General features: G+C 32.9%; 3 protein-coding genes across 4 annotated transcripts; 1 reads left to right on the top strand and 2 right to left on the bottom strand.

Moving 5' to 3' along the window:
- Nucleotides 1-781: 781 nt before the first annotated feature.
- On the top strand, nt 782-5,235 carry LOC137806870 (GTP-binding protein). 2 transcript variants are annotated; one of them, XM_068607211.2, is made up of 9 exons: nt 782-1,168; nt 1,264-1,408; nt 1,502-1,726; nt 1,952-2,211; nt 2,485-2,711; nt 2,998-3,123; nt 3,933-4,118; nt 4,383-4,520; nt 4,615-5,235. In XM_068607211.2, the coding sequence occupies exons 1-9, from the start codon at nt 1,126-1,128 to the stop codon at nt 4,921-4,923; spliced, it is 1,659 nt and encodes a 552-aa protein (XP_068463312.1). In that variant the 5' UTR covers nt 782-1,125; the 3' UTR covers nt 4,924-5,235. The 2 variants fall into 2 exon arrangements, with proteins under 2 accessions (XP_068463312.1, XP_068463311.1); XM_068607210.2 differs by having other exon boundaries at nt 956-1,168; nt 2,479-2,711.
- A 2,457-nt stretch (nt 5,236-7,692) lies between these two features.
- Nucleotides 7,693-10,072, bottom strand: LOC137806871 (UDP-glucose 4-epimerase GEPI42). Its single transcript, XM_068607212.2, has 7 exons — nt 9,445-10,072; nt 9,130-9,370; nt 8,828-9,055; nt 8,668-8,749; nt 8,501-8,583; nt 8,297-8,388; nt 7,693-8,017 (listed from the first exon to the last, which is right to left on the bottom strand). The coding sequence occupies exons 1-7, from the start codon at nt 9,687-9,689 to the stop codon at nt 7,933-7,935; spliced, it is 1,056 nt and encodes a 351-aa protein (XP_068463313.1). The 5' UTR covers nt 9,690-10,072; the 3' UTR covers nt 7,693-7,932.
- A 9,505-nt stretch (nt 10,073-19,577) lies between these two features.
- On the bottom strand, nt 19,578-22,479 carry LOV1 (NAC domain containing protein 35). The gene is made up of 3 exons (XM_068607213.2): nt 21,712-22,479; nt 21,108-21,376; nt 19,578-20,463 (listed from the first exon to the last, which is right to left on the bottom strand). Exons 1-3 carry the CDS (start codon nt 21,998-22,000, stop codon nt 19,798-19,800), a joined length of 1,224 nt encoding a protein of 407 aa, XP_068463314.1. The 5' UTR covers nt 22,001-22,479; the 3' UTR covers nt 19,578-19,797.
- Between the last annotated feature and the right edge of the window lie 607 nt (nt 22,480-23,086).

Here is a 23,086-nt window from a genome sequence, read left to right as displayed (position 1 = left end):
TTTTTTCTTCTTTTTTAGTTTAAGTCTCTTTTCTTCTTTAAACTTTTTCTCTTATTCCATTGATAGTTTTGGGATCGGAGAGTCTAAAGATGTTCACGTTAATGTTAGGATTGACTTGATGGTAAATAAAAAAAATAATGGTTTCACCAGAGAATATATTTATTTGAAAGAGAGTGAAGAGGTGATTGAAAATTAAAATCAATTTATTTCTTGAGTAATTCATATTCATATGAAATCACAAAATACTTCATTATACTAATAAAATAAGATAAATAAAGGTAGAATAAAAAAATATTTATGTATAAAAAAACGGTTATAATGAAGAATATCTTTGTATGTAAATATAGATTAAATATAAATTAATTATATCAGTTTTTAAGGAAAATGTTAAGTAATAAATGATTAAATAACAAAAATATGATGGATTTAAAAAATAATTAACTTTTTAAAACATTTTACTTGATTTTCGTTAACATTTAAAGCTTTGTTTTTTTTCAACATTTTCTTATTGCATGATTTTTACTTATTTAATTGAGATCGATTTCTTTTAGTAGAAATATATTTTCAAAATATAAGAAAAATACTATGATCAAGCATCAAAGTTAATTAAACTACATACCCATAGATGTAAACAAAACAAAAAACGATTTCTTTTAAACCAATAAAATATAACTCAGAAGTAAATAAGTAAAATAAATTGTAAAATAAAACTATAATTACATTATTCAAAATTAAAAATGGTGTACTAGTATTAGATTGTAAAAACAAAGGCGGTGAGCTTGTAAGAAAAATAATTTCATTTTACATATGGTTTTGAATATTCCCAAGAATTTAAAGTGTGAAAATAAAACTATATTGATTTGAAATTTGGATTAAAAAAACAATTAATCTAATTTCATAAAAACTTTTTGTATATTTTGCATTTAATGTATGAGTATAACACTTATTCTTCCTTGTATTTAACGGAATGCATATTTGTTTCTACATTTGAAAAGGGAGAAGCTAAATACTCAAACTTGGGAGCAATCTCATCACAATGCCGTGTCGTGTAAACTGCCCCACAACGTGTTTGTTAAAATGCTTTTGAAACTTTCACATTTTTCATAGCCTAGCTCGAGGGATCAAATGACCCGCATCCGGAGGCTCCTTTTTTTCCACAACTTCGCTTGTAACTTCCTTCATCTCATTATTCCTTTCACTTCGCAATATGAAACTTCACTATCAACTCTCTTCACCAGACAAAGTTCCTCACTTTCTTTGCAGTTGCAGCACCATCGTTGGAGGTCACTGTGAGGGGGTTTTGTACCCGTGCTGCACCTCTTGATTTCACTCAAATTCAAATTAATCGCCTCCCCACTGTCGTCATTCTAGGGCGACCTAATGTGGGCAAATCTGCATTGTTCAACCGGTGAGGCACTGAAAACAAACACACACACAATTTGATGATTGCTTAGTCATAGTGATAGTCCCCCAGGCAGTTGTTAATTATTATTGGTTTTAGTCTGATTCGGAGGAGGGAGGCTCTGGTGTATAACACCCCTGATGATCATGTTACTCGTGACATACGAGAAGGAATTGCCAAGTTGGGTGATTTGCGATTCAGGGTCTTGGACTCTGCTGGCTTGGAAGCTGAAGCCTCTTCCGGTTCTATCCTCCACAGAACTGCTTCTATGACAGCAAACGTGTTGGCGAGGTCTAACTTTGCACTCTTCCTCACTGACGCAAGGTTTGTTTCCAGTTTTCTATTGTATGCGTATACCATGCTTCCCTTACGCTGCCTTGGAGTCAGTCAGACAGACAGCTTGTTGTGTTGGCATTTAGTTGTTATTTTTCCTCAATTTGAATGGGATGAATGAATTACACATGTCAGACAGATTTAATTTATCTCTTTCCCTCGATTCAAAGTACTAATATGTGCTGGTCTGCTTGTGTTCCTTTGGTTGGTCACCAGAGCTGGAGTTCATCCTCTTGATCTGGAGGTTGGAAAATGGTTAAGAAAACATGCACCTCAAATCAAACCTATTGTTGCCATGAATAAATCGGAATCCCTCTTCGATGCCAATGATTCTCTGGCAACAGCTGCTAATGAAATCTGCCGTTTGGGTTTTGGGGGTCCTATTGCCATATCTGCTGAGACTGGACTAGGCATGCATGAGTTGTATGTGTCTCTGAGGCCTCTCCTGGAGGACTATATGCTTCGAGTCTTGAATGGTAAGTAAAAGCTTATTTCATTCGGCAATCAAAGAATGATAACTATTAACCATCACTACAAGGTTACTTTTTGGTCACTTATGATAACTTTTATCATTTTGGGTACGTGGAAGGGCTTGCTAAACTAATTATTTGTTGGTGAGTTTTTTTGTGGTCACAAACAGGTGGGAAAGACCATTCAATTTAAACTTGTCAAACATTAAGTTCATCATTGCGTTGCTTGTAATCACTTATTTTAATTCCACATTCAATTGTTACTAACCATAGATATAGATGAAGGTGATCATGAAAATAGCCATGACGAGGACAGCAGCAACCTTGATGTTGACAAAAGTAAGCTGCCATTGCAGTTAGCCATTGTAGGACGTCCTAATGTTGGTAAATCGACCTTATTGAATGCATTGTTGCAAGAAGAGCGTGTTCTTGTGGGCCCTGAAGCTGGTCTAACAAGGGATGCAATCAGAACCCAATTTGAATTTCAAGGAAGAACAATTTATCTGGTAATCCCCCTTGAATATCTTGGTTCTGGATTTCTGGTTGTATTGATAAAGACAGAGACTGATAGCGATTAGACATATAAGTAGGAATGTTGCTTGTAAGAGGAAAACATGACAGTTCTTGTTTCTCTGACCTTCAAGTTAGATGCTATGGGCACATGCATCTTTTCCATTTAATGTGTGCATGTGAGCATACATGTACATGTCTTTTGTTCTGAAATGCAGTCTATATTTAATATTAAAATTTCAGTTATATTTTATAATTATAATCATTTTTGCTGTCATTCAGGTTGATACTGCTGGTTGGTTGCAGAGGACAAAACAGGAGAAAGGAGCAGCATCCTTGAGCATTATGCAATCAAGGAAGAGTCTACTCCGGGCTCATATAATTGCTTTGGTACTAGATGCAGAAGAGGTATATGATTTGACAACGCCATACAACTATAATATAATAAAGACAATTTATTAGCTTGTTAAATTGCTATTCCACGAAGTCTATTTTTCCACTTTTGTTCACATGTTTCTATGAATAAACACAACTTTGAACCTTTCAAATATGTTCTGGTAATTCATTTATTGGTTGAAAATGTTAAGTTAGCGGCTTATATTTTCTGATGGTTTATGGCTTTGTTACACATTCTATCATTCAACTATCCATATTTCGTGAATTTTACCACTGAATTTTTTTTCTATATTTACCATCTCATATTTTTAAGTTTTGTGCATTTTATCGATCCATTAAATATGTAATAGAAGGCCGATATGTGTCACAAAAAAGGTTAAGAAAACGAAACAATGTCAAAGCAACATTGTTTTTGCAACGTGTTTTTTTTCTTTTTTTACATTTTAACAAGTTATTACATGTTTAATGAATAGGTCAAATACAAAAAAGAAGAACTTAAATGATAAAATTTTCAAAGATGATCAAAGTTTACTGGTAAAATGTACAAATATATTAATGTTCCATAGAGTATGCTTTCTTTCTGACAGGTGCACTCTGTGTCCCCATTTCATCTCCTTCTTTTATGTGACCTACCCCTTATATGAAGTTATCCTGTCTATTATGATGGACGTGGTGCATGATTTCCTGTGCAGTATATGCATCTTTGCGGAATATCCTCTTTTATAAGTTTGATCTATCAAAAAGATTGGTCCTCTCATCTCTCTGTCTATTTGATAATTAGTAAGTTTTTTTTAATTGAAAAAAAAATACTGTTTGACCAGATTGTAAATGCAAAACGAAGTATGAAACATGCCGAAGTAGTTATAGCCAGACGGGCAGTGGAAGAAGGGCGAGGTCTGGTTGTGATTGTGAACAAGATGGACCTTCTAAGAGGCAAACACAAATCATTATCCTATGAGAAGGTTATGGAAGCTGTCCCACAAGAAATTCAGACAATTATACCTCAGGTCTGTCATGTAATAATAAGCTCAACTGTAAGTCTAGCAGTTCAATAAATTGGACAGTCACACATCAGGCTTTTTAGTGTTTATGCCTTTGACATAGATGTCAAAATTGGTCATGGTAGTACAAACTGGAGAAGATAAGTGCTATGAGAGGCTGTCGACTTATCATACAGTCCTTACCATTTTCCCCTTAGCTTTTTAAGGGCATGAATAATGAACTTATTTTTTGTTTTTTGATTTAGCATTGACTTTTGACATTGTCAACAGATAACAGGAATTCCAGTTGTATTCATTTCAGCATTGGAGGGAAGGGGCCGAAGCACTGTCTTGAACCAGGTCATTGATACATATGAAAAATGGTGTTCAAGATTACCTACAGCTCGTCTTAACCGTTGGCTGCAAAAGGCAATTACTCCATCGTCACCTTTTGTAACAATGAAATATGCAATTGGTGGTAAAATTGCTTTCTTATCTATCACTTTGGGTTGGTTTTAATCAGGTTATGAGCAGGCACTCTTGGAAAGACCAAGCAGCACAGCCTAAGGTCAAGTATTTCACGCAGGTCAAGGCACGGCCTCCTACATTTGTTGCGTTTGTGCGTGGGAAGACTCAGCTTTCCCAAACAGACATTAGGTTCTTAACCAAGTCCTTGAAGGAGGACTTTGACTTGGGTGGAATTCCTATTCGGATCATGCAACGTTCTGTCACTAAGAAAGATACCAGTGAAACTAGCAAGAATAGTCATTCAGTAGGCAGAGTGGTGGCTGAAAGAATTGTCTCGGACAAGAGAAGTATCTTAGCTGAATAACAAATTTGACTTCTTATTAAAGGGCATAACCATCATTCCGCAAAATTTTCTTAAACGAATTTAGAGTAGTTTAATAATAATTTTATCCTCAGTTCAAAAACTAGATTCTGAATATTGAACTATGTGCAGTTAAGAGGAGCACAAGTTCAAATGTGCTGAGTTGGGTGTATGCAACAACAATCATATATGTTTGTATAGCTGTTAGAATTCAAATAGATGGTTTGGATCTTGATTATCTAGTGATGTGTATCATGAAGTGTAGATGATTTTGAACAGGGCATTACATGAATGAATTGTTGCAGTTTTGTATCAGTAACATTTAATAATTGTTTCTTTTGTCATTCATTTTAGGATTAATTACATTTTTATTTATATTATTAATGAAAAATTGGGTAAGAGCATATATTGTATTTATGTTGTATTTCCTTCTTTTTGTTATATTTCTCTCTTTTCTAGTAATAACGTTAAAGAATGACGCTTTAATAAAAAAAATTAATGACATTTGTATTTCTATTAATAGTTTAAGAGTAATATTATTAGATAGAAACTTTCATCTGAGTTAATTAAACTAACATTTGTTTGTATATAACACTTATATTTACTAGTCGATTTATATCCACATTTTTCTTTTTTACTCAATTTTTATGATGATAGAAATGTAACATACATGCAAAAATAATTTTGGATGAGTCGATATTGAAAAGCAAAAATTGGAGTTAGAGAGAGTGATTAAAAATATAAAGGTTATTTTATTTTATATGTGAAATTTGGTGTGAGAATATGTTTTCTTTGTTGTCTTAAAATAAGAAACTAAGAGAAGAGGGTGAGAATCATATAAAAACTGAATATTAATTTAAAAACTTAAAAAATAATTCATATAAAATGAAAAAATAAATAAAATGAGATATATTAAATAAGGGTATAATTGGGAAAAAATTGTGTATACCAAAAAACAGCTATAATGGGAAATCTCCTGGGAAGTACCTATATAGGAGAGAGAAAATGGAAAGTAGGATATGTGGGTTATGTGTAGGGGAGAATCATAAAATCTGTTTCTTAAATCAATTTTAATAAAAAATATATCAGTTTAAATCAGAAAAGTAACGTATCAAATCTCTACTCTCTTGCTAAAGTGGTCCACAAAATATTACAAATATCTTTAATTTTTTATTTAATACAAAAAAAAAGATTTTTAAAACAGAAAAGTAACTAATCAATCTCCACTCTCCAGTTAAATAATAACAAATAAAATAAATTTTAAAAATTAAAAAAATATTTTATTAATTTTTGAAATTATAAAATGTCCAAATAACCAAAATAAATTAATACAATAAATTATTAAGTAAGGATAAGATGGAAAAAAAAATTAAGAGCAGTTAAGAGGGGAATAAGAAATGACACAATGATCATAATACAATAATAAAATTAAATATTAATATAGGATAAAATAGGAAAAAAATTAAGAGCAGTTAAGAGGGGAATCCCCTTTATATATAGGTATAGATATATAAATATATGTAATTTAATAAATAAGTTAAATTATTTTTTATGCAATGAAAATAATTATATATATTCATCTATTTTAATTGTTAATATTTTTTCCTTAGTAACTAAAAATAATTTAAATTATAATTATAATAATTATTTTTATTATCATATATTAATATTTTGTCATTATTTAGGCTTTTCCAAAAAAATTACAATTATAGAAATATAGTAGAAATATTTTATTTGTTATTAAATATAAATTTATTGGAATTAATTGCTCGTAAATATATTTAGATTTTGTAAGGTTATTTTCTGTTTTTTTTTCTATGTTTAGCATTTTGTATAATACTTAAAGTTAGTAGATTTTTATAATTTTTTATTTTCCATATTTTAATTATGATAATTTTTTCATCTCATTTTAATAATAAATCTTGCATAAAAAATAATTTTTCAAAAAATTATAATAATAATATTTTCTTCTTTTATATCTTTGTTCTAATTTAGGGGAAATCACGAGTGAGTAAAATTGCATTCTTTGTTAATTAAATATTAAATAAAAGGAAATGAAGAGCAAGATCCGCTTTATTTCTACTTTATACATTTAATAGAAATGATGATAATCATACTTGTGGGCGCTTCATCACATGTTTCTTTAAAATTTTGTTGAATGAAGTGAAAATACTACATTATATTTGTATTGTATGCAACACCACTTTAAGTCCAATCATTAATCTAATTGTCTCCACAACTCACCATTCACTTTCACACACCTTTTTCTTAGGTGTTGAGGGCACGATTAGATTTTGATGTATACGTGGCCGCACCACCACAAAATTAGCCTCATAATCCATACAAAATTATAAACCACCGACAACTCTTTCTAAGACAAGGGACAGACTAACACTACCAATCTGCATTTCCCTTTCCTATTATTTTCTGAACTAAACCACAGAAATAAATTGCACTCACTGGTTAAGAAATTAATATTATTAATTTCTGCGCTAAGAAAAAAGTAAAAGAATAAAAAAAAATCAAGTTATTTCATATAATTTTGGCTATTCCCGTTTTCTACAAAAAGATTGAAGGTTTTGAGATAGAACAAAGCAAACACATGGTTGGTATGGATGGATTGATCTCAACGTGTGCTGCACAGAGCATAGCCAGCCAGCAATCTCTTAAGAAAATTGGAACAGCTGTCTGTGCAGCAACAATGTGTAGCAAGATAGCATGTGATAACAATAAAAATAATAATAATCTTTTTGAAGAGACATTCGATCACTGTTTCATGGAAAATAATTTAATTGGCTCTCATATATGACTCAGAAGTTCTGTTTTCTACAATATCAGAAATCAAAATCAGACAATTATTTAGGCTAAGATAGTATAAAGAATCAAGCAATTGTATCAACAGAAGAAAGAAAGATGAAATATTATTAGTGAAGATGATATGGTATAGTGGAAGAATCCGAAAACGACAAGGAGTGGGAAGTCTGGTACAAGGCACACGTGTCCGGGATGAAGCTAGTGTTTCCCCTGGTATCCCCATGGATTTTTGCTCGCCCAATTCCATAGGTCCCTGCACATTTCCTCTATACCGTATTTTGCCCTGTACCAACACACAGTCATTTTAATTCTCAAGAACATGCCAATTTCATTCCTAACTTTAATTTCAAATCACTACATTTTATCTCAAATTTTGCTTTTAGTGTGAATCAATTAATCAATCAAATTGGTAGGTAACTAAAACTATAAAATCCAGGACTGATTTTGTAATATCAATTAAAACAAAATCAAGTAGCAGTATCAACTATAGAGATTAAATTGATGGATAATTATAGTTTTAGGAAGTAGCATGATGTAATTGGAGGTGAAATACAAAACTTACTTCCAACCAAGTTCTTTCTCAGCCTTCTCCGTGGATGCATATACAGCAGTAGCATCTCCGGGTCTCCTGGGACACATTTTAATTGAAATTTTCTGGAAAAAGGAAGAACAGTTAATTTGAGTGCGTAGGTACACTACATTTACATGGATCATATGATGTGATGTGATGTGAAGTGAGTAAGGAAGATACAAAATGAATAATGACCTTGCCGGAAGCTTTTTCAAATGCAGCGACCATTTCAAGCACCGATGTACCACGCCCAGTTCCCAAATTATAGGCAGTACAACCTAATGAGTGAAGCAATTGTTTGTGAGTTATAGGAAATTTAAAGTAGTAATTGTGAAAGTGGGTTTGTTAAAGGTATGACGGACCAATGTTGTCTGTTGCAAAAAGCTTTCGAAGGGCAGCAATGTGACCATCTGCCAAGTCCATTACATGTATATAATCCCGGATCTGCATTCACAGTCATAAACTGTTATTGGTAAAGTAATTTTGAAGGTGAAGAAAAAAGAAGGAGATTGAATGACGAACCGGGGTGCCATCCTTGGTGGGATAATCATCACCATAAACTTTGAGCTCAGGTAATCTACCAACAGCAACCTGATGAATGTAAGGCATAAGATTATTGGGGATACCCCTTGGATCTTCCCCAATCTGGCCACTCTCGTGGGCCCCAACCGGATTGAAGTACCTCAGCAGAATGATCCTCCACTCTCCCTCTGCTCTCTCAATGTCTCGGGCTATTTCTTCAACAAAGAGCTACACACACACACAAACACACTCTGTCTGCCAAGTTCTTTCATCTTAAATTCAACCAGAGTATAGTGTGGTACCTTGGTTCTTCCGTAGGGATTCATGGCGTGTAAATGCAAGTCCTCCTCGACGCAGGGAACTTGTTGAGGTTGGCCATAAACAGTGGCGGAGGAGGAAATAACCATGTTTTTGCAGTTAAATTTAGCCATTGCCTGAAAAAGGTTGATCGTGCCCACCACATTGTTGTCGTAGTAACGGCGGGGCTTTGCAACGCTTTCTCCAACACCTTTGAGGCCAGCGAAGTGGATGACAGCATCAAACCTGACGGCGATGGAAGAATGCATTATGCAAACGGAGAGAGAGAGAGAGAGAGAGAGAGAGAGAGAGGAAGGTACTTGGTCTGGGAGAAGAGTGGCTCCAAATCGTTGGGATTGCGGAGGTCGCCGTGGCAGAAGGTGAGGTTGTTGGAAAGGTGAGGACCGACAAGACGGCGAACCCTGTGAACGGCTTCGATGACGGAGTTGTCGAGGTTGTCGATTATGGTAACCCGGAAACCCTGCTTGAGAAGCTGAAGCACCGTGTGGGATCCGATGAAGCCCGCCCCACCCGTCACCAGAATCGTTGACATCGGGGACACCATCTTATCACACTTGTTTCCTCACAACTTTCCCTTCTTCCACCCCAACCTCATTTAAACTACTCTTCTAATCACCCCTTTTTTCTATTTCTTTTTTAATTATAAATAAACACACAATAATTGCTTCTGCACTGTTGGAAAGCAATCTCCCTCCTCTCCTCACTCACTGTCTCTTCTCCTTCAACCTTCCCATCAACATTATCTTTTACATCAATTCACCTTCCCCCTAAACTTAATCATACTTCTCCCTTTACCTTCTATATATTACAGATTACATTCCAAACTCTATCGTTTTCTTTCAAATTAATACGATCAAAAGCCAACGTCCCACCACTTTCTTTTCCTACCTTGCATCTACTTTCCCCTAAATTCCACACTTTTATCACATTCTCAAACATAATTTCAACTAAATTTATTCAAGGGGTAGTTTTTTTTAAACCAAAGTGAACTTCAAAGGAAGAAAAAGTATACAAATATCAAAGGGAAAAAACAAAATACCATAGAGTGTAGTTTTCTGTAACAAGTACTATACAAAAATTCCATTTTCTTTTCAGTTTTCTTCCTCTACAAACCAAAGCAAAAAGGATCAAAGAACCTTTTTAAGTAATCATAACTTGGACAAGTAGCAATGCCAATGAAATACATTTTCTAGCACTCCTTAATGGCTTGTGAGATTTGAATTCAGCATTCAGTTTCAACAAATTCTTGAAATTATTAATGAAGAAAAACGTGCAAATGTATATAAGTTATATTTAGGAAGAAATATTACAAAATAAAATGTATTTTTCATTAATGTGTGGATAACTAAGAAAACATCAAACATGGCATATTGGAAAATTGAGAAGACCAAGAAAATAAACTTGAAATTCCATATAAAACAATATGAATTAACAGGCATGCTTGATCAAGAGTCTATTGAAGAATATACTTCAATGTGATGTAATTCCCTGTGAATTTTATGAAAACTTGTCATTGATCAAATTTGGATTAGAAAATCATGAAGAAGATCTTTAGGACATTAACTCCTTAACTTCATCATGTAATTATTACAATAGCAGAATCCAAACACTTGAAGCACATAACTTAATGAAAGGGCTATAACACAAGAGAATACCAAGTTATACAAGTTCAAACCTTAAAATTATAGAAGATTTTCACAAGAAAGATTGAAAGAAGGATAAATGGAAAATTAGTCATAGAACAAAGAAAGAAACAAAATTGAAGATAAATCTGAATCCTCATAAAAATGGAGGAAGGAATATAAACAACCATTGAAGAAATAAAAGAAAATGTGAAAGAAAAATGTATTATTATAATTATGATAAGTAGGATCATTATGCCTCTAAATACTAAACATACCAATAATATTGAAGAGAATATAAGTGTAGTTCGAGATAAGGATGTTACAATTACGTTTATTGTAATCAATGATGAAACTTTTCACTCAAAAATTGGTATCTAGATATTGGTGATTCAAAATTATATGATTCGTCATATAAAGTGACTTTGATGAAGTAACCGGAAAAGCATCATACTTGTGGTTTAGTATAATCTTGTCAATTGAATAATTGAATGCAAGGGATACATAGTGACATAGAGAAAGAAAGACAAGAAAACATTTAAAAATGTGTTATTTGTGTCAAGAATGAAGTGTAATAAGATATTGACAACAAATTTCTCTTTCCTCTCGAAAGCAAGGGTTCTTAAATCAAAATACGAGTTTTAAATGGTTTATAAATCCTCGTCTTTTTGGCTTGAAATTAAACAATTTTATTCTACTATACTTTATTATACTTCTTGGACTGTTGGTACAAGTTCTTTTATTAATTTCTGGAATGATAAATGGTGTGGTACTAATTCTTTAGAGAATATTGTACGATTATCTTATGGTGCTAGCATTCTGGATACAGTCTCTCAATTTTGGACAGGTGATAATTGGAATATTTCACTGTCTTTACACTAGATGCCTCATCTTTTTAGTCATATCATGGTTAGGGCGAAACGGGATATTCCTAATTGGATTCTAGATGAGTTTGGTCATTTCACTCTTAAATCGGCTAAGACTTTTCTTTTTTATTGGATCCAGAAGTTCCCTATAGTTGGGGTAAATTTATTTGTTCTTCATATCTTCCGCCTTCCAAAACTCTTGTCCTTTGGAAAATTTTTCATGGACGGCTTCCTACAAATCAGCATATTCAAAATAAAGGTCTGCATATTTGTTCTATGAGTACGTTTTGTGAAAAGTACGGGGAATCTATTCAACATTTATTTTTTTGAATGTTCTAATGTTTTGCGTATTTGGAGTTGGGTTCGACAGATTTGTCCTACTTCTCATTTCTCTAATAAGGATGATCTCCTCTCTTTTATCAAGAGTGATGGTAGTCCTTTGGTGAAATTGATTAAGCTTGTTGTGCTAACTTTTTCTATTTAGATGATATGGCGTATGAGGAATTATGCTCATTTTCAGGATAAGATTGAGGTTTCTTTGGCTATTTTCGTTATTAAAGGTTTAACTCGTCTAGTGGGAAATTCATTTAAAGCTTCAATGAAGAATGATATGTTGGATTTCAACGAGATCAATTTTTTTGGTATTAATACTCGTACTATTAAAGTTCTTCGTCCTCTTCATGTTAGATGGGAGTTTCACCAGGCTGGGTTAAAATTAACACTGATGGGACTGCTAGGGGATACCCTGGTCTTGCTACTCGTGGAAGTATTTTTCATGGGAGTATGGGAGAATTTACTGGAGCTTTCTCTGCGTTTCTTGAAGTTCAGATTGCTCTGGTTGCTGAGTTTTATGGGGTTATACATGCTATGGAGGAAGCTCAAAAGATGGGACTTACTAATGTCTGGCTAGAATGTGATTCTGCTTTGGTTTGTGCTACGTTTTTTGCTAGGACTAATGTTCCTTGGATGTTTCATAATCGATAAATACTTGTCTTAATTACTGTGGGAAATCAAGTTTAGAGTTACTCATATTTTTCGTGAAGAAAATACATGTGTTGATAAGTTGACTAATTTAGGATTTATTCATGGAGAATCTTTTCATTGCTATAATAGGCTAACATCTAATCTGTTCTTAAAATTCTTTATGAATAGATAGTCTACCTATGTATCGTTTTTGTTAACATATGAGTTTTGGTCTAGTCCCTCCATATTTTTGTATTTTTTTTCTTTTTTAGTAATATTTTTTTTCATGTGATGGCAAATGATTATTGTTACTTAAGGTGTCAACATAGCTAATATGTCAAGTTACATAATAATACCTAACATTAAAGCTTTTATTTAAAGATGAGAGACATGGAGGTGGGTATACGTCAAAGGTTTTTGAGATGTTAAGAACAAATAAAAGTGGAGAATATATATCATAGATTTTCGAATCATAGTGTGAAAAACATGGCATTTTGCATTAAGTAACAATATCATACACTCCTAACATGATGGACTAAGCTATAGGAGAAATAAAGCAATAATTGACATGACTAGAAACATGGAGGAGAAAAATATCACTCCCATTCATTATAGGGTGAAATTGCAAGTATAATACTCTACTTGCTAAATACATGAACCAAAACATTAAAGATGAAATTACTTGATGAATATTGATTTTGGAGTCTTTCATTCTCTTTGTTTCCAAGACATTCTTGACGAAAGAAGAAAGAAGTTAGTAGACAAAATAGACATAGTTGGATATCAAGCAATTGAATCTCGTGTGCTTTACAACTAAGAGAAATAAATAGTTAAAAAGTTTATGATAATGAATGAAGTTGACTCGTGAGATCTAAAAAACTAAATAATAAACTTGTATCAAATACTTTATGCTTTTTCATATATTTCTGTTGTATTTTTAATCTTCCTAAAAGATATGTTTTTGCTGGTTGACTCGATTACCGGTAGACTCGAACGACAGCTTCAGGGTCCGCCTGTCTCCTCTTGAGAGAAAACTTCCTTGGGTTGAAGAACGCTTTCTTGCAAAGACAAAAGGGCGCCTTAACGGTCGTTTACACTCTGACGCTCAAGTCAGTAAGGACTAGAGGAACAATAATGTGTGTAAAGCAGTTTCAGTCTTAGAAACGACGTACCTTGCTAGGGTTCATACCACCCTATTTATAGGTTGTAACTAGGGTTACTTCTGCGATGCTCCAACGTCTCTTAGTGGGCTTAGGGTTCCTGGGAGAATGTCCTTGCACCGCTATCACACAATCTTAGCGTAATCTGGCGCATAGGACTTCCCTTTTTTGGAGTGCAAAGACCTAATAGCGTAGCCGCGAAGGTACCTATTCGTGTACCAGCGTTGCGGCATCATTTGTTTTGTGGGTGCCCTAAGTGTTCACGTGCCATGCATGCAGTCTTCCCCTGGAAACCCTAACCCTAACCGGCCTTAGCGCCTCCAAGGAACACTTGCTTGTGTCGTACCCGAATGTACCATACACACCCCATGCATGATCCTCTCGTGACTTGGGTCTTTATCTGGGATCTGGATGTTAACTTCATGTTAATTTATACTGTTTGTGGGATCTAGCTTACGTGGCCCACCGTTACTATCAGTCCACCGATGTCCGATGTCCGATGTCTTTCTCTCAAGCTGATGACCGAGGTCTGGCCTGTATAAGATATAATAATTAAAAAATTACCGGTAAAGGTCGTACGATTGATCATGTCTCGGTCTTCATCATTGGGTCGACCGATGACTAAGTCCCCATCAATGAGCCGACCGACAACACGAATCCAATTACGCTTAACCAGAGTCAGTGAAGTTAATCCATGATTAAGAACTAGGTAATGTATACTTAAACATGGTCCAATTCCCTAATAAGAAAGGTCCACTAAAATAATATAAATAACACAAATTCCAAGATCCAGGTACGTCATCATATATAGTGCTCTGACAACCGAGAGTGTCGAATACTAAACTGACTTAAGCGTTAGAGTATCTTCTGCAGGTACTATCCGAGTTTGGGTTACGAGAAGATCGATAGGTGAAATGAGTAGAGAGGAGGAAAGGGCTTGCAAGAAGGAAAACTAAGTACGATAAGATCTATTGATCGAGGAAAGAGAAGAGTGATCTCAATAGTTTTCTGGGCCCACCCCATTCGAAAAAAAAAGAGATATTGAAAATTTTATGTGAAATGTAAAAAAATGCATCATAATACATTAAATATTATTTAAGACATTTAGCCAAATTTACTTTTCCGTAAGATAAAGTAATATATTTATCTTGGGTGAATGAGTAACAAAACCTGTTATTTATGGATAAGGTTATTTGGAACAATATATTTCTCTAACACATCTTACTTGGATGTTTAAGACGAAATTTTTTATATCATTTATAATAGGAGTTGTGTTTTCTTCACACATCTTTCACTCAATCAATACATTAATCTAATATTCAAGAAATTTATACTTTTAATTAAAATGCTATGTTTGGACTAAGAAACACACATTTTTGTTATTATTTTATTTCTATTTGAATTTGCACTCAATTTTTATATAAAATGACAAAAATATCCTTAAATAAAAGGGGTGTGGATAAAATTACATTTTGAAATAATTTTTCTGGAATACATTTCTGGATTTGAATTTTCAGAACATTTTTTCTGGACTCTTAAATCCTTTTTTTGAAATACATTTTCAAAATTTATTTTCTGAAATATATTTTTTTGCATTTTGGAAATTTTCTTTTAGGAATGACAATGTGGGTTAGTTTACCCCATGTATATTGGTTTGTCACGTATTGACTCGGCCCACTTAAGTAATGCAGACCCAATCTATTGACTCGTCCCATATAAGAGATGAATTGCGAGTTTACAGGCCAGCCTACATAAAAATTAAATTTTATCAAAAATAAAAATATATTAATTCACTTGTTATATATATAGAAAATAAAAGTTAAAGGAGACAATATTTTTATTAAGGTATTTCTTCTTGCATCCTATCAAATTTCTTCTTACACCTCATCAATTTCGAAATTTAATTTTCATAACATAAAATTCAATTCTAGAAATGAAAATTTAGAAGAGAAAAAAAAATTCCAAAATATTTGAGAGGTGTAGGAAGAAATACTCTTTTTACTATTATGGAGGTTGTCCCATCCTTGACCCACACAAATTGTAGATTATGAGGGACAAGCTTAAGTTGGTTAGCGGGCCAAAATAATAAGTCTGTCATGCGTTTTTCATAATGGACTGTGAGCCAATCCGCACGGCCCGTCCCTACATTGCTTCCAAAATGAGATTTTGATTTTCGAATTTAATTCTGAATTTCATTTGTAGAACACAATAATCTATTAAGAATTTTCCTTTTCAATATAATTTTTTTATTCCAGATTTTCATATCCACAATCAAGTGTAATTTTTGGAAATTTAAAAGTGTATAGGATGAAGGTTGAAAAAAGTTGGGTGTAGGATGAATTTTTCATTCTAATGTGCATCAAATATCAAATCTTGGTCCACCAATTCTGGCTTCAGCAATTTTTTTCTTCAGCATGGGCCATTTTAGAAAAATGGACCGAATGAAAATTGATGGTTGTGACCATATACGAACCCAATTTCAACGCATGAAGCCTTATTTTTTTGATCAGCAAACGCATGAAGCCTTATGATTCTGGATTCTAATTTATTTCAAAATCCAAATTAAAAATATAGTGACATATAATAGTTGCACACTACAGTGAGAAGAAGAGAAAGCTAATAAGGTGTCGCTTAAGAAAAGAAAAGAAAAGAAAAGAAAAAAGAAAAGAAAAGTGGGTTGTCCTTTATTTTGTTCACGGGAAACACTGCCAGGCTGTGACCACACACCACACCTAAACTCCATTCCTGTCATTACATACTTCTTATTCAATTCACTTTTTCCTTTTTTCCTTTTTAATATTACATATAAATCTTTTCTTAAAATTATCCTTAAATATAATTCTTTTCATTTATACGGAGTCATGTATTTATACAGCTTTTATTTGCTTTCTTCTTAATTATTATGTCGCCTTTAGTTATTTTTATATGCGAGAATAAAAATTAAGAGAATGCAGATGTATTCCAGAACCAACCCCCTTTTTTAAAAATATTTTTCTAGTCTTTTTTTTTTCTACAAAATATTGATATAAACTAGAACCACTTAAGGAATTATCATCAAAATATGACATTAAAAATGTATCTTCCATCACCAAGAAATTTTAAAAAAATCATATAATCATCATGACTTTATATATAGATTGTATAATATATATATAAATACACTATTATTTAATATATTCATAGCATAAGTTAATTTGATATACTATAACAAAATTTCTATAATGTGATACATTATTCGTTTAGATAACATTGATACTGAGTAATCTAATGTTCATTTAATTTTTTTCAGTGGGTCAAACTTTTGGTTATAAGCTCAACAAGGAAGTAAAGGAATGCGGCATGCTAATAAATTGGAAATCAATACCATTAAGTGTTTATGCCAATCTGCATGGCTAATTTTTTATACCAACAACGTTTTTACCTTTAATATATATTTTTTTTAATCAAAATAAATAAATAAATACTACCTTTTCTATTGGAACAAGTTTTATTTATTTATATAATCACAATTAAATTTTAAAAACCGTAATAATGTTAATTTTGCCAATTTTTTAATAATACATAGAGAATATAAAAAATTTCAATAAAAAAATCTCTTATGCAAATCATAAATAATTAAAATTTTAATTTTATAATTTTAGTTTATATATATTGAAATAAACATATATTTTCAAATTAAATGAATAGTAAATATACATTATTTTCTGTTCAATTGAAAATCATGTTAATTTAATTAAATGAATATCTTCAAACTTATATATCAACATGATAGAAACTTCGCTTAGAACTATCACATTGGTATACACAAATAAAAAACAACTGATTAAATTACTATTTTTTAATTAAAACATTCAGTAAATATATTTTTATTACAAACTATTGGAAGAGTTAAGTTTACCTCGCTAAAAACCCGATACTGTGTTTAGAAATGTATATCTGAAGTGAAAAACTATTTGTATAATTACTAAACAACTTTAAAGCATTTGTGTTAATTTTTATTGCATGTTCGTAGATACTATAAATTTCATATTTAATTTATTGATGATTTTAATTATTTGGAAGAAGGCATAATTATATTATATAAACTATTTTATATACGAAGCATGCATATCAATATATATAGTTTATAGAATCAAGCATATACTTCACTTGCAAATGAAGTTCTTACACGAGCTTGTATTAGTATATAAATTACACAGATAAAAAAAATATATATATTAAAGTAAATTCATGTAACACGTATATCTGAATTCCAGAATAACTTTTTAGAAAATATATGAATCTATACATTTTCATGCATCACATTCAAAGTGTAGGAGTAAATATTGATATCAATAAAACAAAAGCTTTACATGTGAACATATATGAATATGATATGAAGTGATTAATAAGACAGATGTATTTGTATTTAAATAAGGATTATATGTTTTGCCAAAATGCGTAACACTAATTATGCAATGTATCATAAAATCATAATGCTAAGCGGAGAGACAAGTTATTAGGATATAATTAATAACAAAAATATACAATTAATTCATTCTTTAAAAGCATGTAAATACATTCTTAAGAGATTGATAGAAAGAAGTGCGGGAATTAATCTTTATATATATATATATATATATATATATATATATATATATATATATATATATATATTCTTCAAATAAAAGTCCAAAAATCTGGAAGATTTTCCACTTAGGAGTAGCATAGTATTGTTGAATGCTCGACCAGGAAATATTAGAAATTCGAAAACAACAATGATTTTTTTTTCTGAAAAGAAAGCATACTTACCTAATAATTAGTTATATGAATGAGAGGATTGATAATTATATGAATTTCTTTACAAGTGTTTTAGTCGATATATGTGTTATTTGACCACTATTTTGGCTTCTTTCTTAACCCATTCCACGAGCAATTTCTAATTGTTAACTTTTTCTATATATAAAACAATTTTTACCAAAATAAAATTACAACTTTAAACTTATATATATATATATATATCGCATAAAAATAAAAATAATGATTTTTTTTAAAAAAAAGAATAGAAATGTAAAGAATAAAAAAATGTAATAAGTGATGTTTGATGAAAAATGACAAAAATAAACATGGAAGATGATCATAAACATTAAGGTCTGAAAAATAAAATAATAAACTTGATTGGACAACTTCTCAGATTTCTCTAAAACACATTAATATCCATATCTGTGTAATTTATTCTGGAAAGCTTGACCTAATATAAGAATCTGTTATTTGATTTTCTTATAAGATTCATATTCAAATTTTCTCTCTCTTTTGCTTATTACTCTCTAGTTACATTTCAAAGTGTATTCTTGAAGTCTAAATGGTCATTTTTCTTATTCTAAAATTACCCTATTATTAACTGTGGCTTTTGACTTACTGTGGCCAAAGCCCGCATCTTATATAAATTTGTAACCCTAAAAGCACACATATATGTTATGTTTCTCTACATTAAATAAGCTGAAAATTGAGGCTGAAATTCTTTAATTTGGTATATCATTTCTACATTGGGTTTAGTTTTGTTTGGACCTAAAACCTAACTATATATGTAAAAATAATCTTATAGCTTTGTGTTTTGAATTTAATAATGAGAATGCCAAACTTAATTACTTTATAACAGAGGTGGCATGTATACAGTTTCGTTTTATGAAAAATCTGGAAGAAACGCTACCCTGCCTATCCATCTACCCAGTAGGAAGACGCCAGCATTTAACACAAAATTTGTAACTTCAAAATGCACAATCAAGAGCGCATATATAAACAAGAATAATGAAAAGGGCTTAAAACTATAAAACCCTAAAAGTGCTACAGACAAATACATATATTGGTGATTGATGAGAATGTGTCATACAATTATGTTATTGAAATCTAAGATAATTAAGACACGGGATTAATTAGAGTAACGAGAACAACCTAGATAAAGTTGATAGTAGAAATTAGCACAGATAAGTGTCTCTATCTCCCTCTCTCTCTCTATATATATATATGTATGTGCAGTTCACAGATATAATATCGATAAGTCATTACTTGAAGGACATGTTGCTGTACTCTTGATTTGGTGGCTCGGGGATTGGATTCCACTCCCACAGTCGGTCAGAGAAGGTGGTTGGAAGTGGATTTGGTAGCGAGCTGAGAGACACTACTGGTGATGGTTGCATCAGCAAAGTAGAGAACTGATTGGGATGGCTTTGAACATTGTAGTACTGCTGCTGGTAACTCATTAGCCTATTCAGATCATCCATGTTCACAACTCCATTGTTATTGGAACTAGAAGGCCCAGCAGGGAAGATTGTGCCAATACCAGGAGCACCTGCATGTGCTGCTGCTTGCTTAGACTGCTGCTGATGCTGCATCATCAGCAGAGCTTCCTCGTCCATTTGAACAACTGGAAGTGCCATTGTGGTGCTGAGTGCACCCATTGCAGCACGGTAAGCATTGTATTTGGAAAGCCCAAGAGCCGTGTTGACATCACTGCTTGCTTCCGTTTCATTCATTTTGTCAACTATGTGTTCAGTTGGCTTCGATTGTCCCACAAATCCCATGTTGTGATGAACCATCTCGTTGTGCTTCTTAGTTTCGGAGTGTGAAGAAGCCCTTGACGAAGATGGCCTTGTTGGGAGACAGCGAGGGAGGGAGGGATGATCCTCTACTCCAGCTCTCTTGTACACGCGGCAAAGCGATATCTCAGCCTGGAAATAGAAAAAACAAAACCATTTCAACATTCGATAGTTAAGCATTCGATGAAGAGACTTTGATGAAAAGAAATGGCTGAACAAACTTTGAGAAAAAACTCTGTACCAGTACGGAGGGATGCACGAAATGAATTTATGATAAGACTTCAAAATTCATGCATGCAGTCATAAATGTGTGCGAGAGAAAAGGATATAGAAAGTGAATTAATGACAAACGGTGCTGGTTGTTTTGATTTTCTGCCAACATTTTTATTTTAAATTTTCAATCCCTCCTTCTATCACGTATTCATTAATTGTTCACCTCTCAGCTTCTCGATCTTGGTCGAGTATTGACTTTAGACCATTAGTGGATGCAAGTTTCACGGTGCTATAGCATTTTGGTGTGCTATAGCTTCGAATCTAGCTTTGATTTCGGAGGCGAAGAATCTCTAGCAGCACCAGAGATATAAAGTGTAGCCAATAAAAACGATCTCAAACCCAAAACCAAGATATTCACTTTAGGTTTAAAACGAACTAGGGTTGAATAATTATAAACCAAAAGTAAGACCCGGAGACTTTTCCTAGACAATATCAGGAAAGAAAAAGAAGAAGCAGCAAGTGGAACGATTATTGCAAATACATACATATGTGGTATGTGGTACCTTTTGATATCGTTCGGTTTCGTGTTGCGGCAAGCGATACTCGTTCATAATCCAACTAGTTCGTATCCCTTTGGGAGCTTTGCCAGAATAGAAAACTAGGGTTTTCTTAAGGCCGATGGAGCGAAAATTCTCGGTTCGGATCATCCTATCAGCTCCTGTTGCCTTCCAATACCCAGAGGTAGTGACACGATTGGGACGATCACCGTTGCGATACTTTCTATCTCTCGGCACATAGAAGTACCACTCTTTCTCACCAATAGCCGCCAAGGCTGCTCATCACACACACACACACACTCACTTCATCAAAATTGGAAGATCCATAAACACAATACACATCTCTGAATTGAATTAAATAACAAACATGCGACAAAATTGCACATGATATATGTATCTGCCGGAACTATATGTATATACATGTGTGTGTATGTTAGTATATGGAAGCGGAAAAAGCTAGCGTCTAGGAAAAAGGAATGATATATATATAAAAAAAAATAGTGGGAGATGGCAGAAAAAAGGGGGAGTTAGTTCCCAGAATTGCTTGAGGAAAAGGGAAGCTAAACTTTAATATATGCGTAAGTGAGCATATATATATATATATATATACCAGGAAGCTCCCAAGGGTCATAGCGATAAAGATCGAGGAAAGTAATAAGCTCAACGTTGAAACGCTTTCCCTCCACCTTACGGCGAAGGTAGAATTCCACGAGCTCTTCTTCAGTTGGGTGGAAGCGAAAACCGGGCATAACCATGTCATGCTCGTGATCATCAGGCTTGTTATCGTTGTTGTTATTATTGTTGTTGTCGTTGGTGGTGGAGGCGGTGGTGACGTCCTCCTGGCTCTGGCTATGGGTGAGACTCATGGTGGGTGATGAGTTTGCGGCTGCAATTGCCATTCACTCTGCCTATGTATCTATGCAAGTAAGTAACTAACAAGTAGTTAATCTGAGACTGAGACTCAGACAGGGGCTACGACTACACTTTGCTTTGGCCTCACCTCTTTATACTCACACAAGTAATATTTGTACGAATTTGGTGGTACACCAGTGTTAGGCAAAGATAAGAGATTGATGGTTAACATCACTACTACTATGTATATGCAAATGACATACTCAATTAACTTTTCTTTTCTTTTCTTTTCTCACTCTAGAAAAATGAACCCAATTAATTTAAATAGATAAAAGAAAAAGAAAAGGAGAAGAGTTAATAGAAACATCTACATAGCTTTCAAGGAGGGCCTACATGCGAAGAGGGTATACGCTGAGGTGTTTTTAAGATGAGAAAACGACTTTTCAAAAACAAGACAGGGTGGCTACAGCCCCAAAGCGGTGCCCTTGGACCTTTCTTCCATCTCCTACACAACACAACACACCACACCACACCACACCACAAATCTTAATTCTTATATCCTTATAACCCTTCCATCTTCTCTTTTTTTCAACCTTCACCCAAATATATTAACCTAACTTTCTCTCACCATATCATATATCTCACCTAAAACACTCCTCTCTCTTTTACCCTAAATATCTTCTTTTTTTTAAACACTCGTGTGCTCTCTTCTCTCTCCTCTTTTCTGTCTCTTTCCCATACATTATATATTTTAGCTCTAAACTTCAACTGTTTTTAACTAAAACTTTACATTCACTATAACTATTTTTATCATATCTCTCTCTCTCTCTCTCTATCTATCTATATATATATATATATATATATATATATATAAGAATAATAATAGTATATAAAGAACTAAGGATGACTTATGTATTAGAAAGTGTGTTTTTTATGTAAAAAGAAAGAAAGGTAAAATGGTTGGGTTGTTATAGCAGTGGGATATGTTCCATGCAAATTCTTGAGTATATTGAAGGGTTGATTTGGGTTACTGGGTTGATTGGTTCTTTTCCCGCCCGTACATTGGCAGTTCACGTGCACCACATGAATCTTGTAAGTCTCATCAAATTATAATACCATGGAAATGTCATTCA

This window comes from Phaseolus vulgaris, chromosome 3 (assembly GCF_051622355.1).
Source record: "Phaseolus vulgaris cultivar YP4 chromosome 3, ASM5162235v1, whole genome shotgun sequence".
NCBI classification, from domain to species: Eukaryota; Viridiplantae; Streptophyta; class Magnoliopsida; order Fabales; family Fabaceae; genus Phaseolus; species Phaseolus vulgaris.
Note: the sequence above shows the minus strand (reverse complement) of the source record. Positions and strands in the feature narration are given on the sequence as shown.

Excerpts from the sequence above, each read along its gene's own strand:
- LOC137806870 (XM_068607210.2), top strand. The coding sequence starts at position 1,126 with ATGACCCGCATCCGGAGGCTCCTTTTTTTCCACAACTTCGCTT. Across the intron at positions 1,727-1,951 it reads CTCTTCCTCACTGACGCAAG|AGCTGGAGTTCATCCTCTTG; the intron begins GTTTGTTTCCAG and ends GTTGGTCACCAG. Across the intron at positions 4,521-4,614 it reads TTAACCGTTGGCTGCAAAAG|GTTATGAGCAGGCACTCTTG; the intron begins GCAATTACTCCA and ends GGTTTTAATCAG.
- LOV1 (XM_068607213.2), bottom strand. The coding sequence starts at position 22,000 with ATGGCAATTGCAGCCGCAAACTCATCACCCACCATGAGTCTCACCCAT. Across the intron at positions 21,377-21,711 it reads TGACCCTTGGGAGCTTCCTG|CCTTGGCGGCTATTGGTGAG; the intron begins GTATATATATAT and ends TGTGATGAGCAG. Across the intron at positions 20,464-21,107 it reads AAACCGAACGATATCAAAAG|GCTGAGATATCGCTTTGCCG; the intron begins GTACCACATACC and ends TTCTATTTCCAG.
- LOC137806871 (XM_068607212.2), bottom strand. The coding sequence starts at position 9,689 with ATGGTGTCCCCGATGTCAACGATTCTGGTGACGGGTGGGGCGGGCTTC. Across the intron at positions 9,056-9,129 it reads ATCCCTACGGAAGAACCAAG|CTCTTTGTTGAAGAAATAGC; the intron begins GTACCACACTAT and ends GTGTGTGTGTAG. Across the intron at positions 8,750-8,827 it reads CCACCAAGGATGGCACCCCG|ATCCGGGATTATATACATGT; the intron begins GTTCGTCATTCA and ends CTGTGAATGCAG.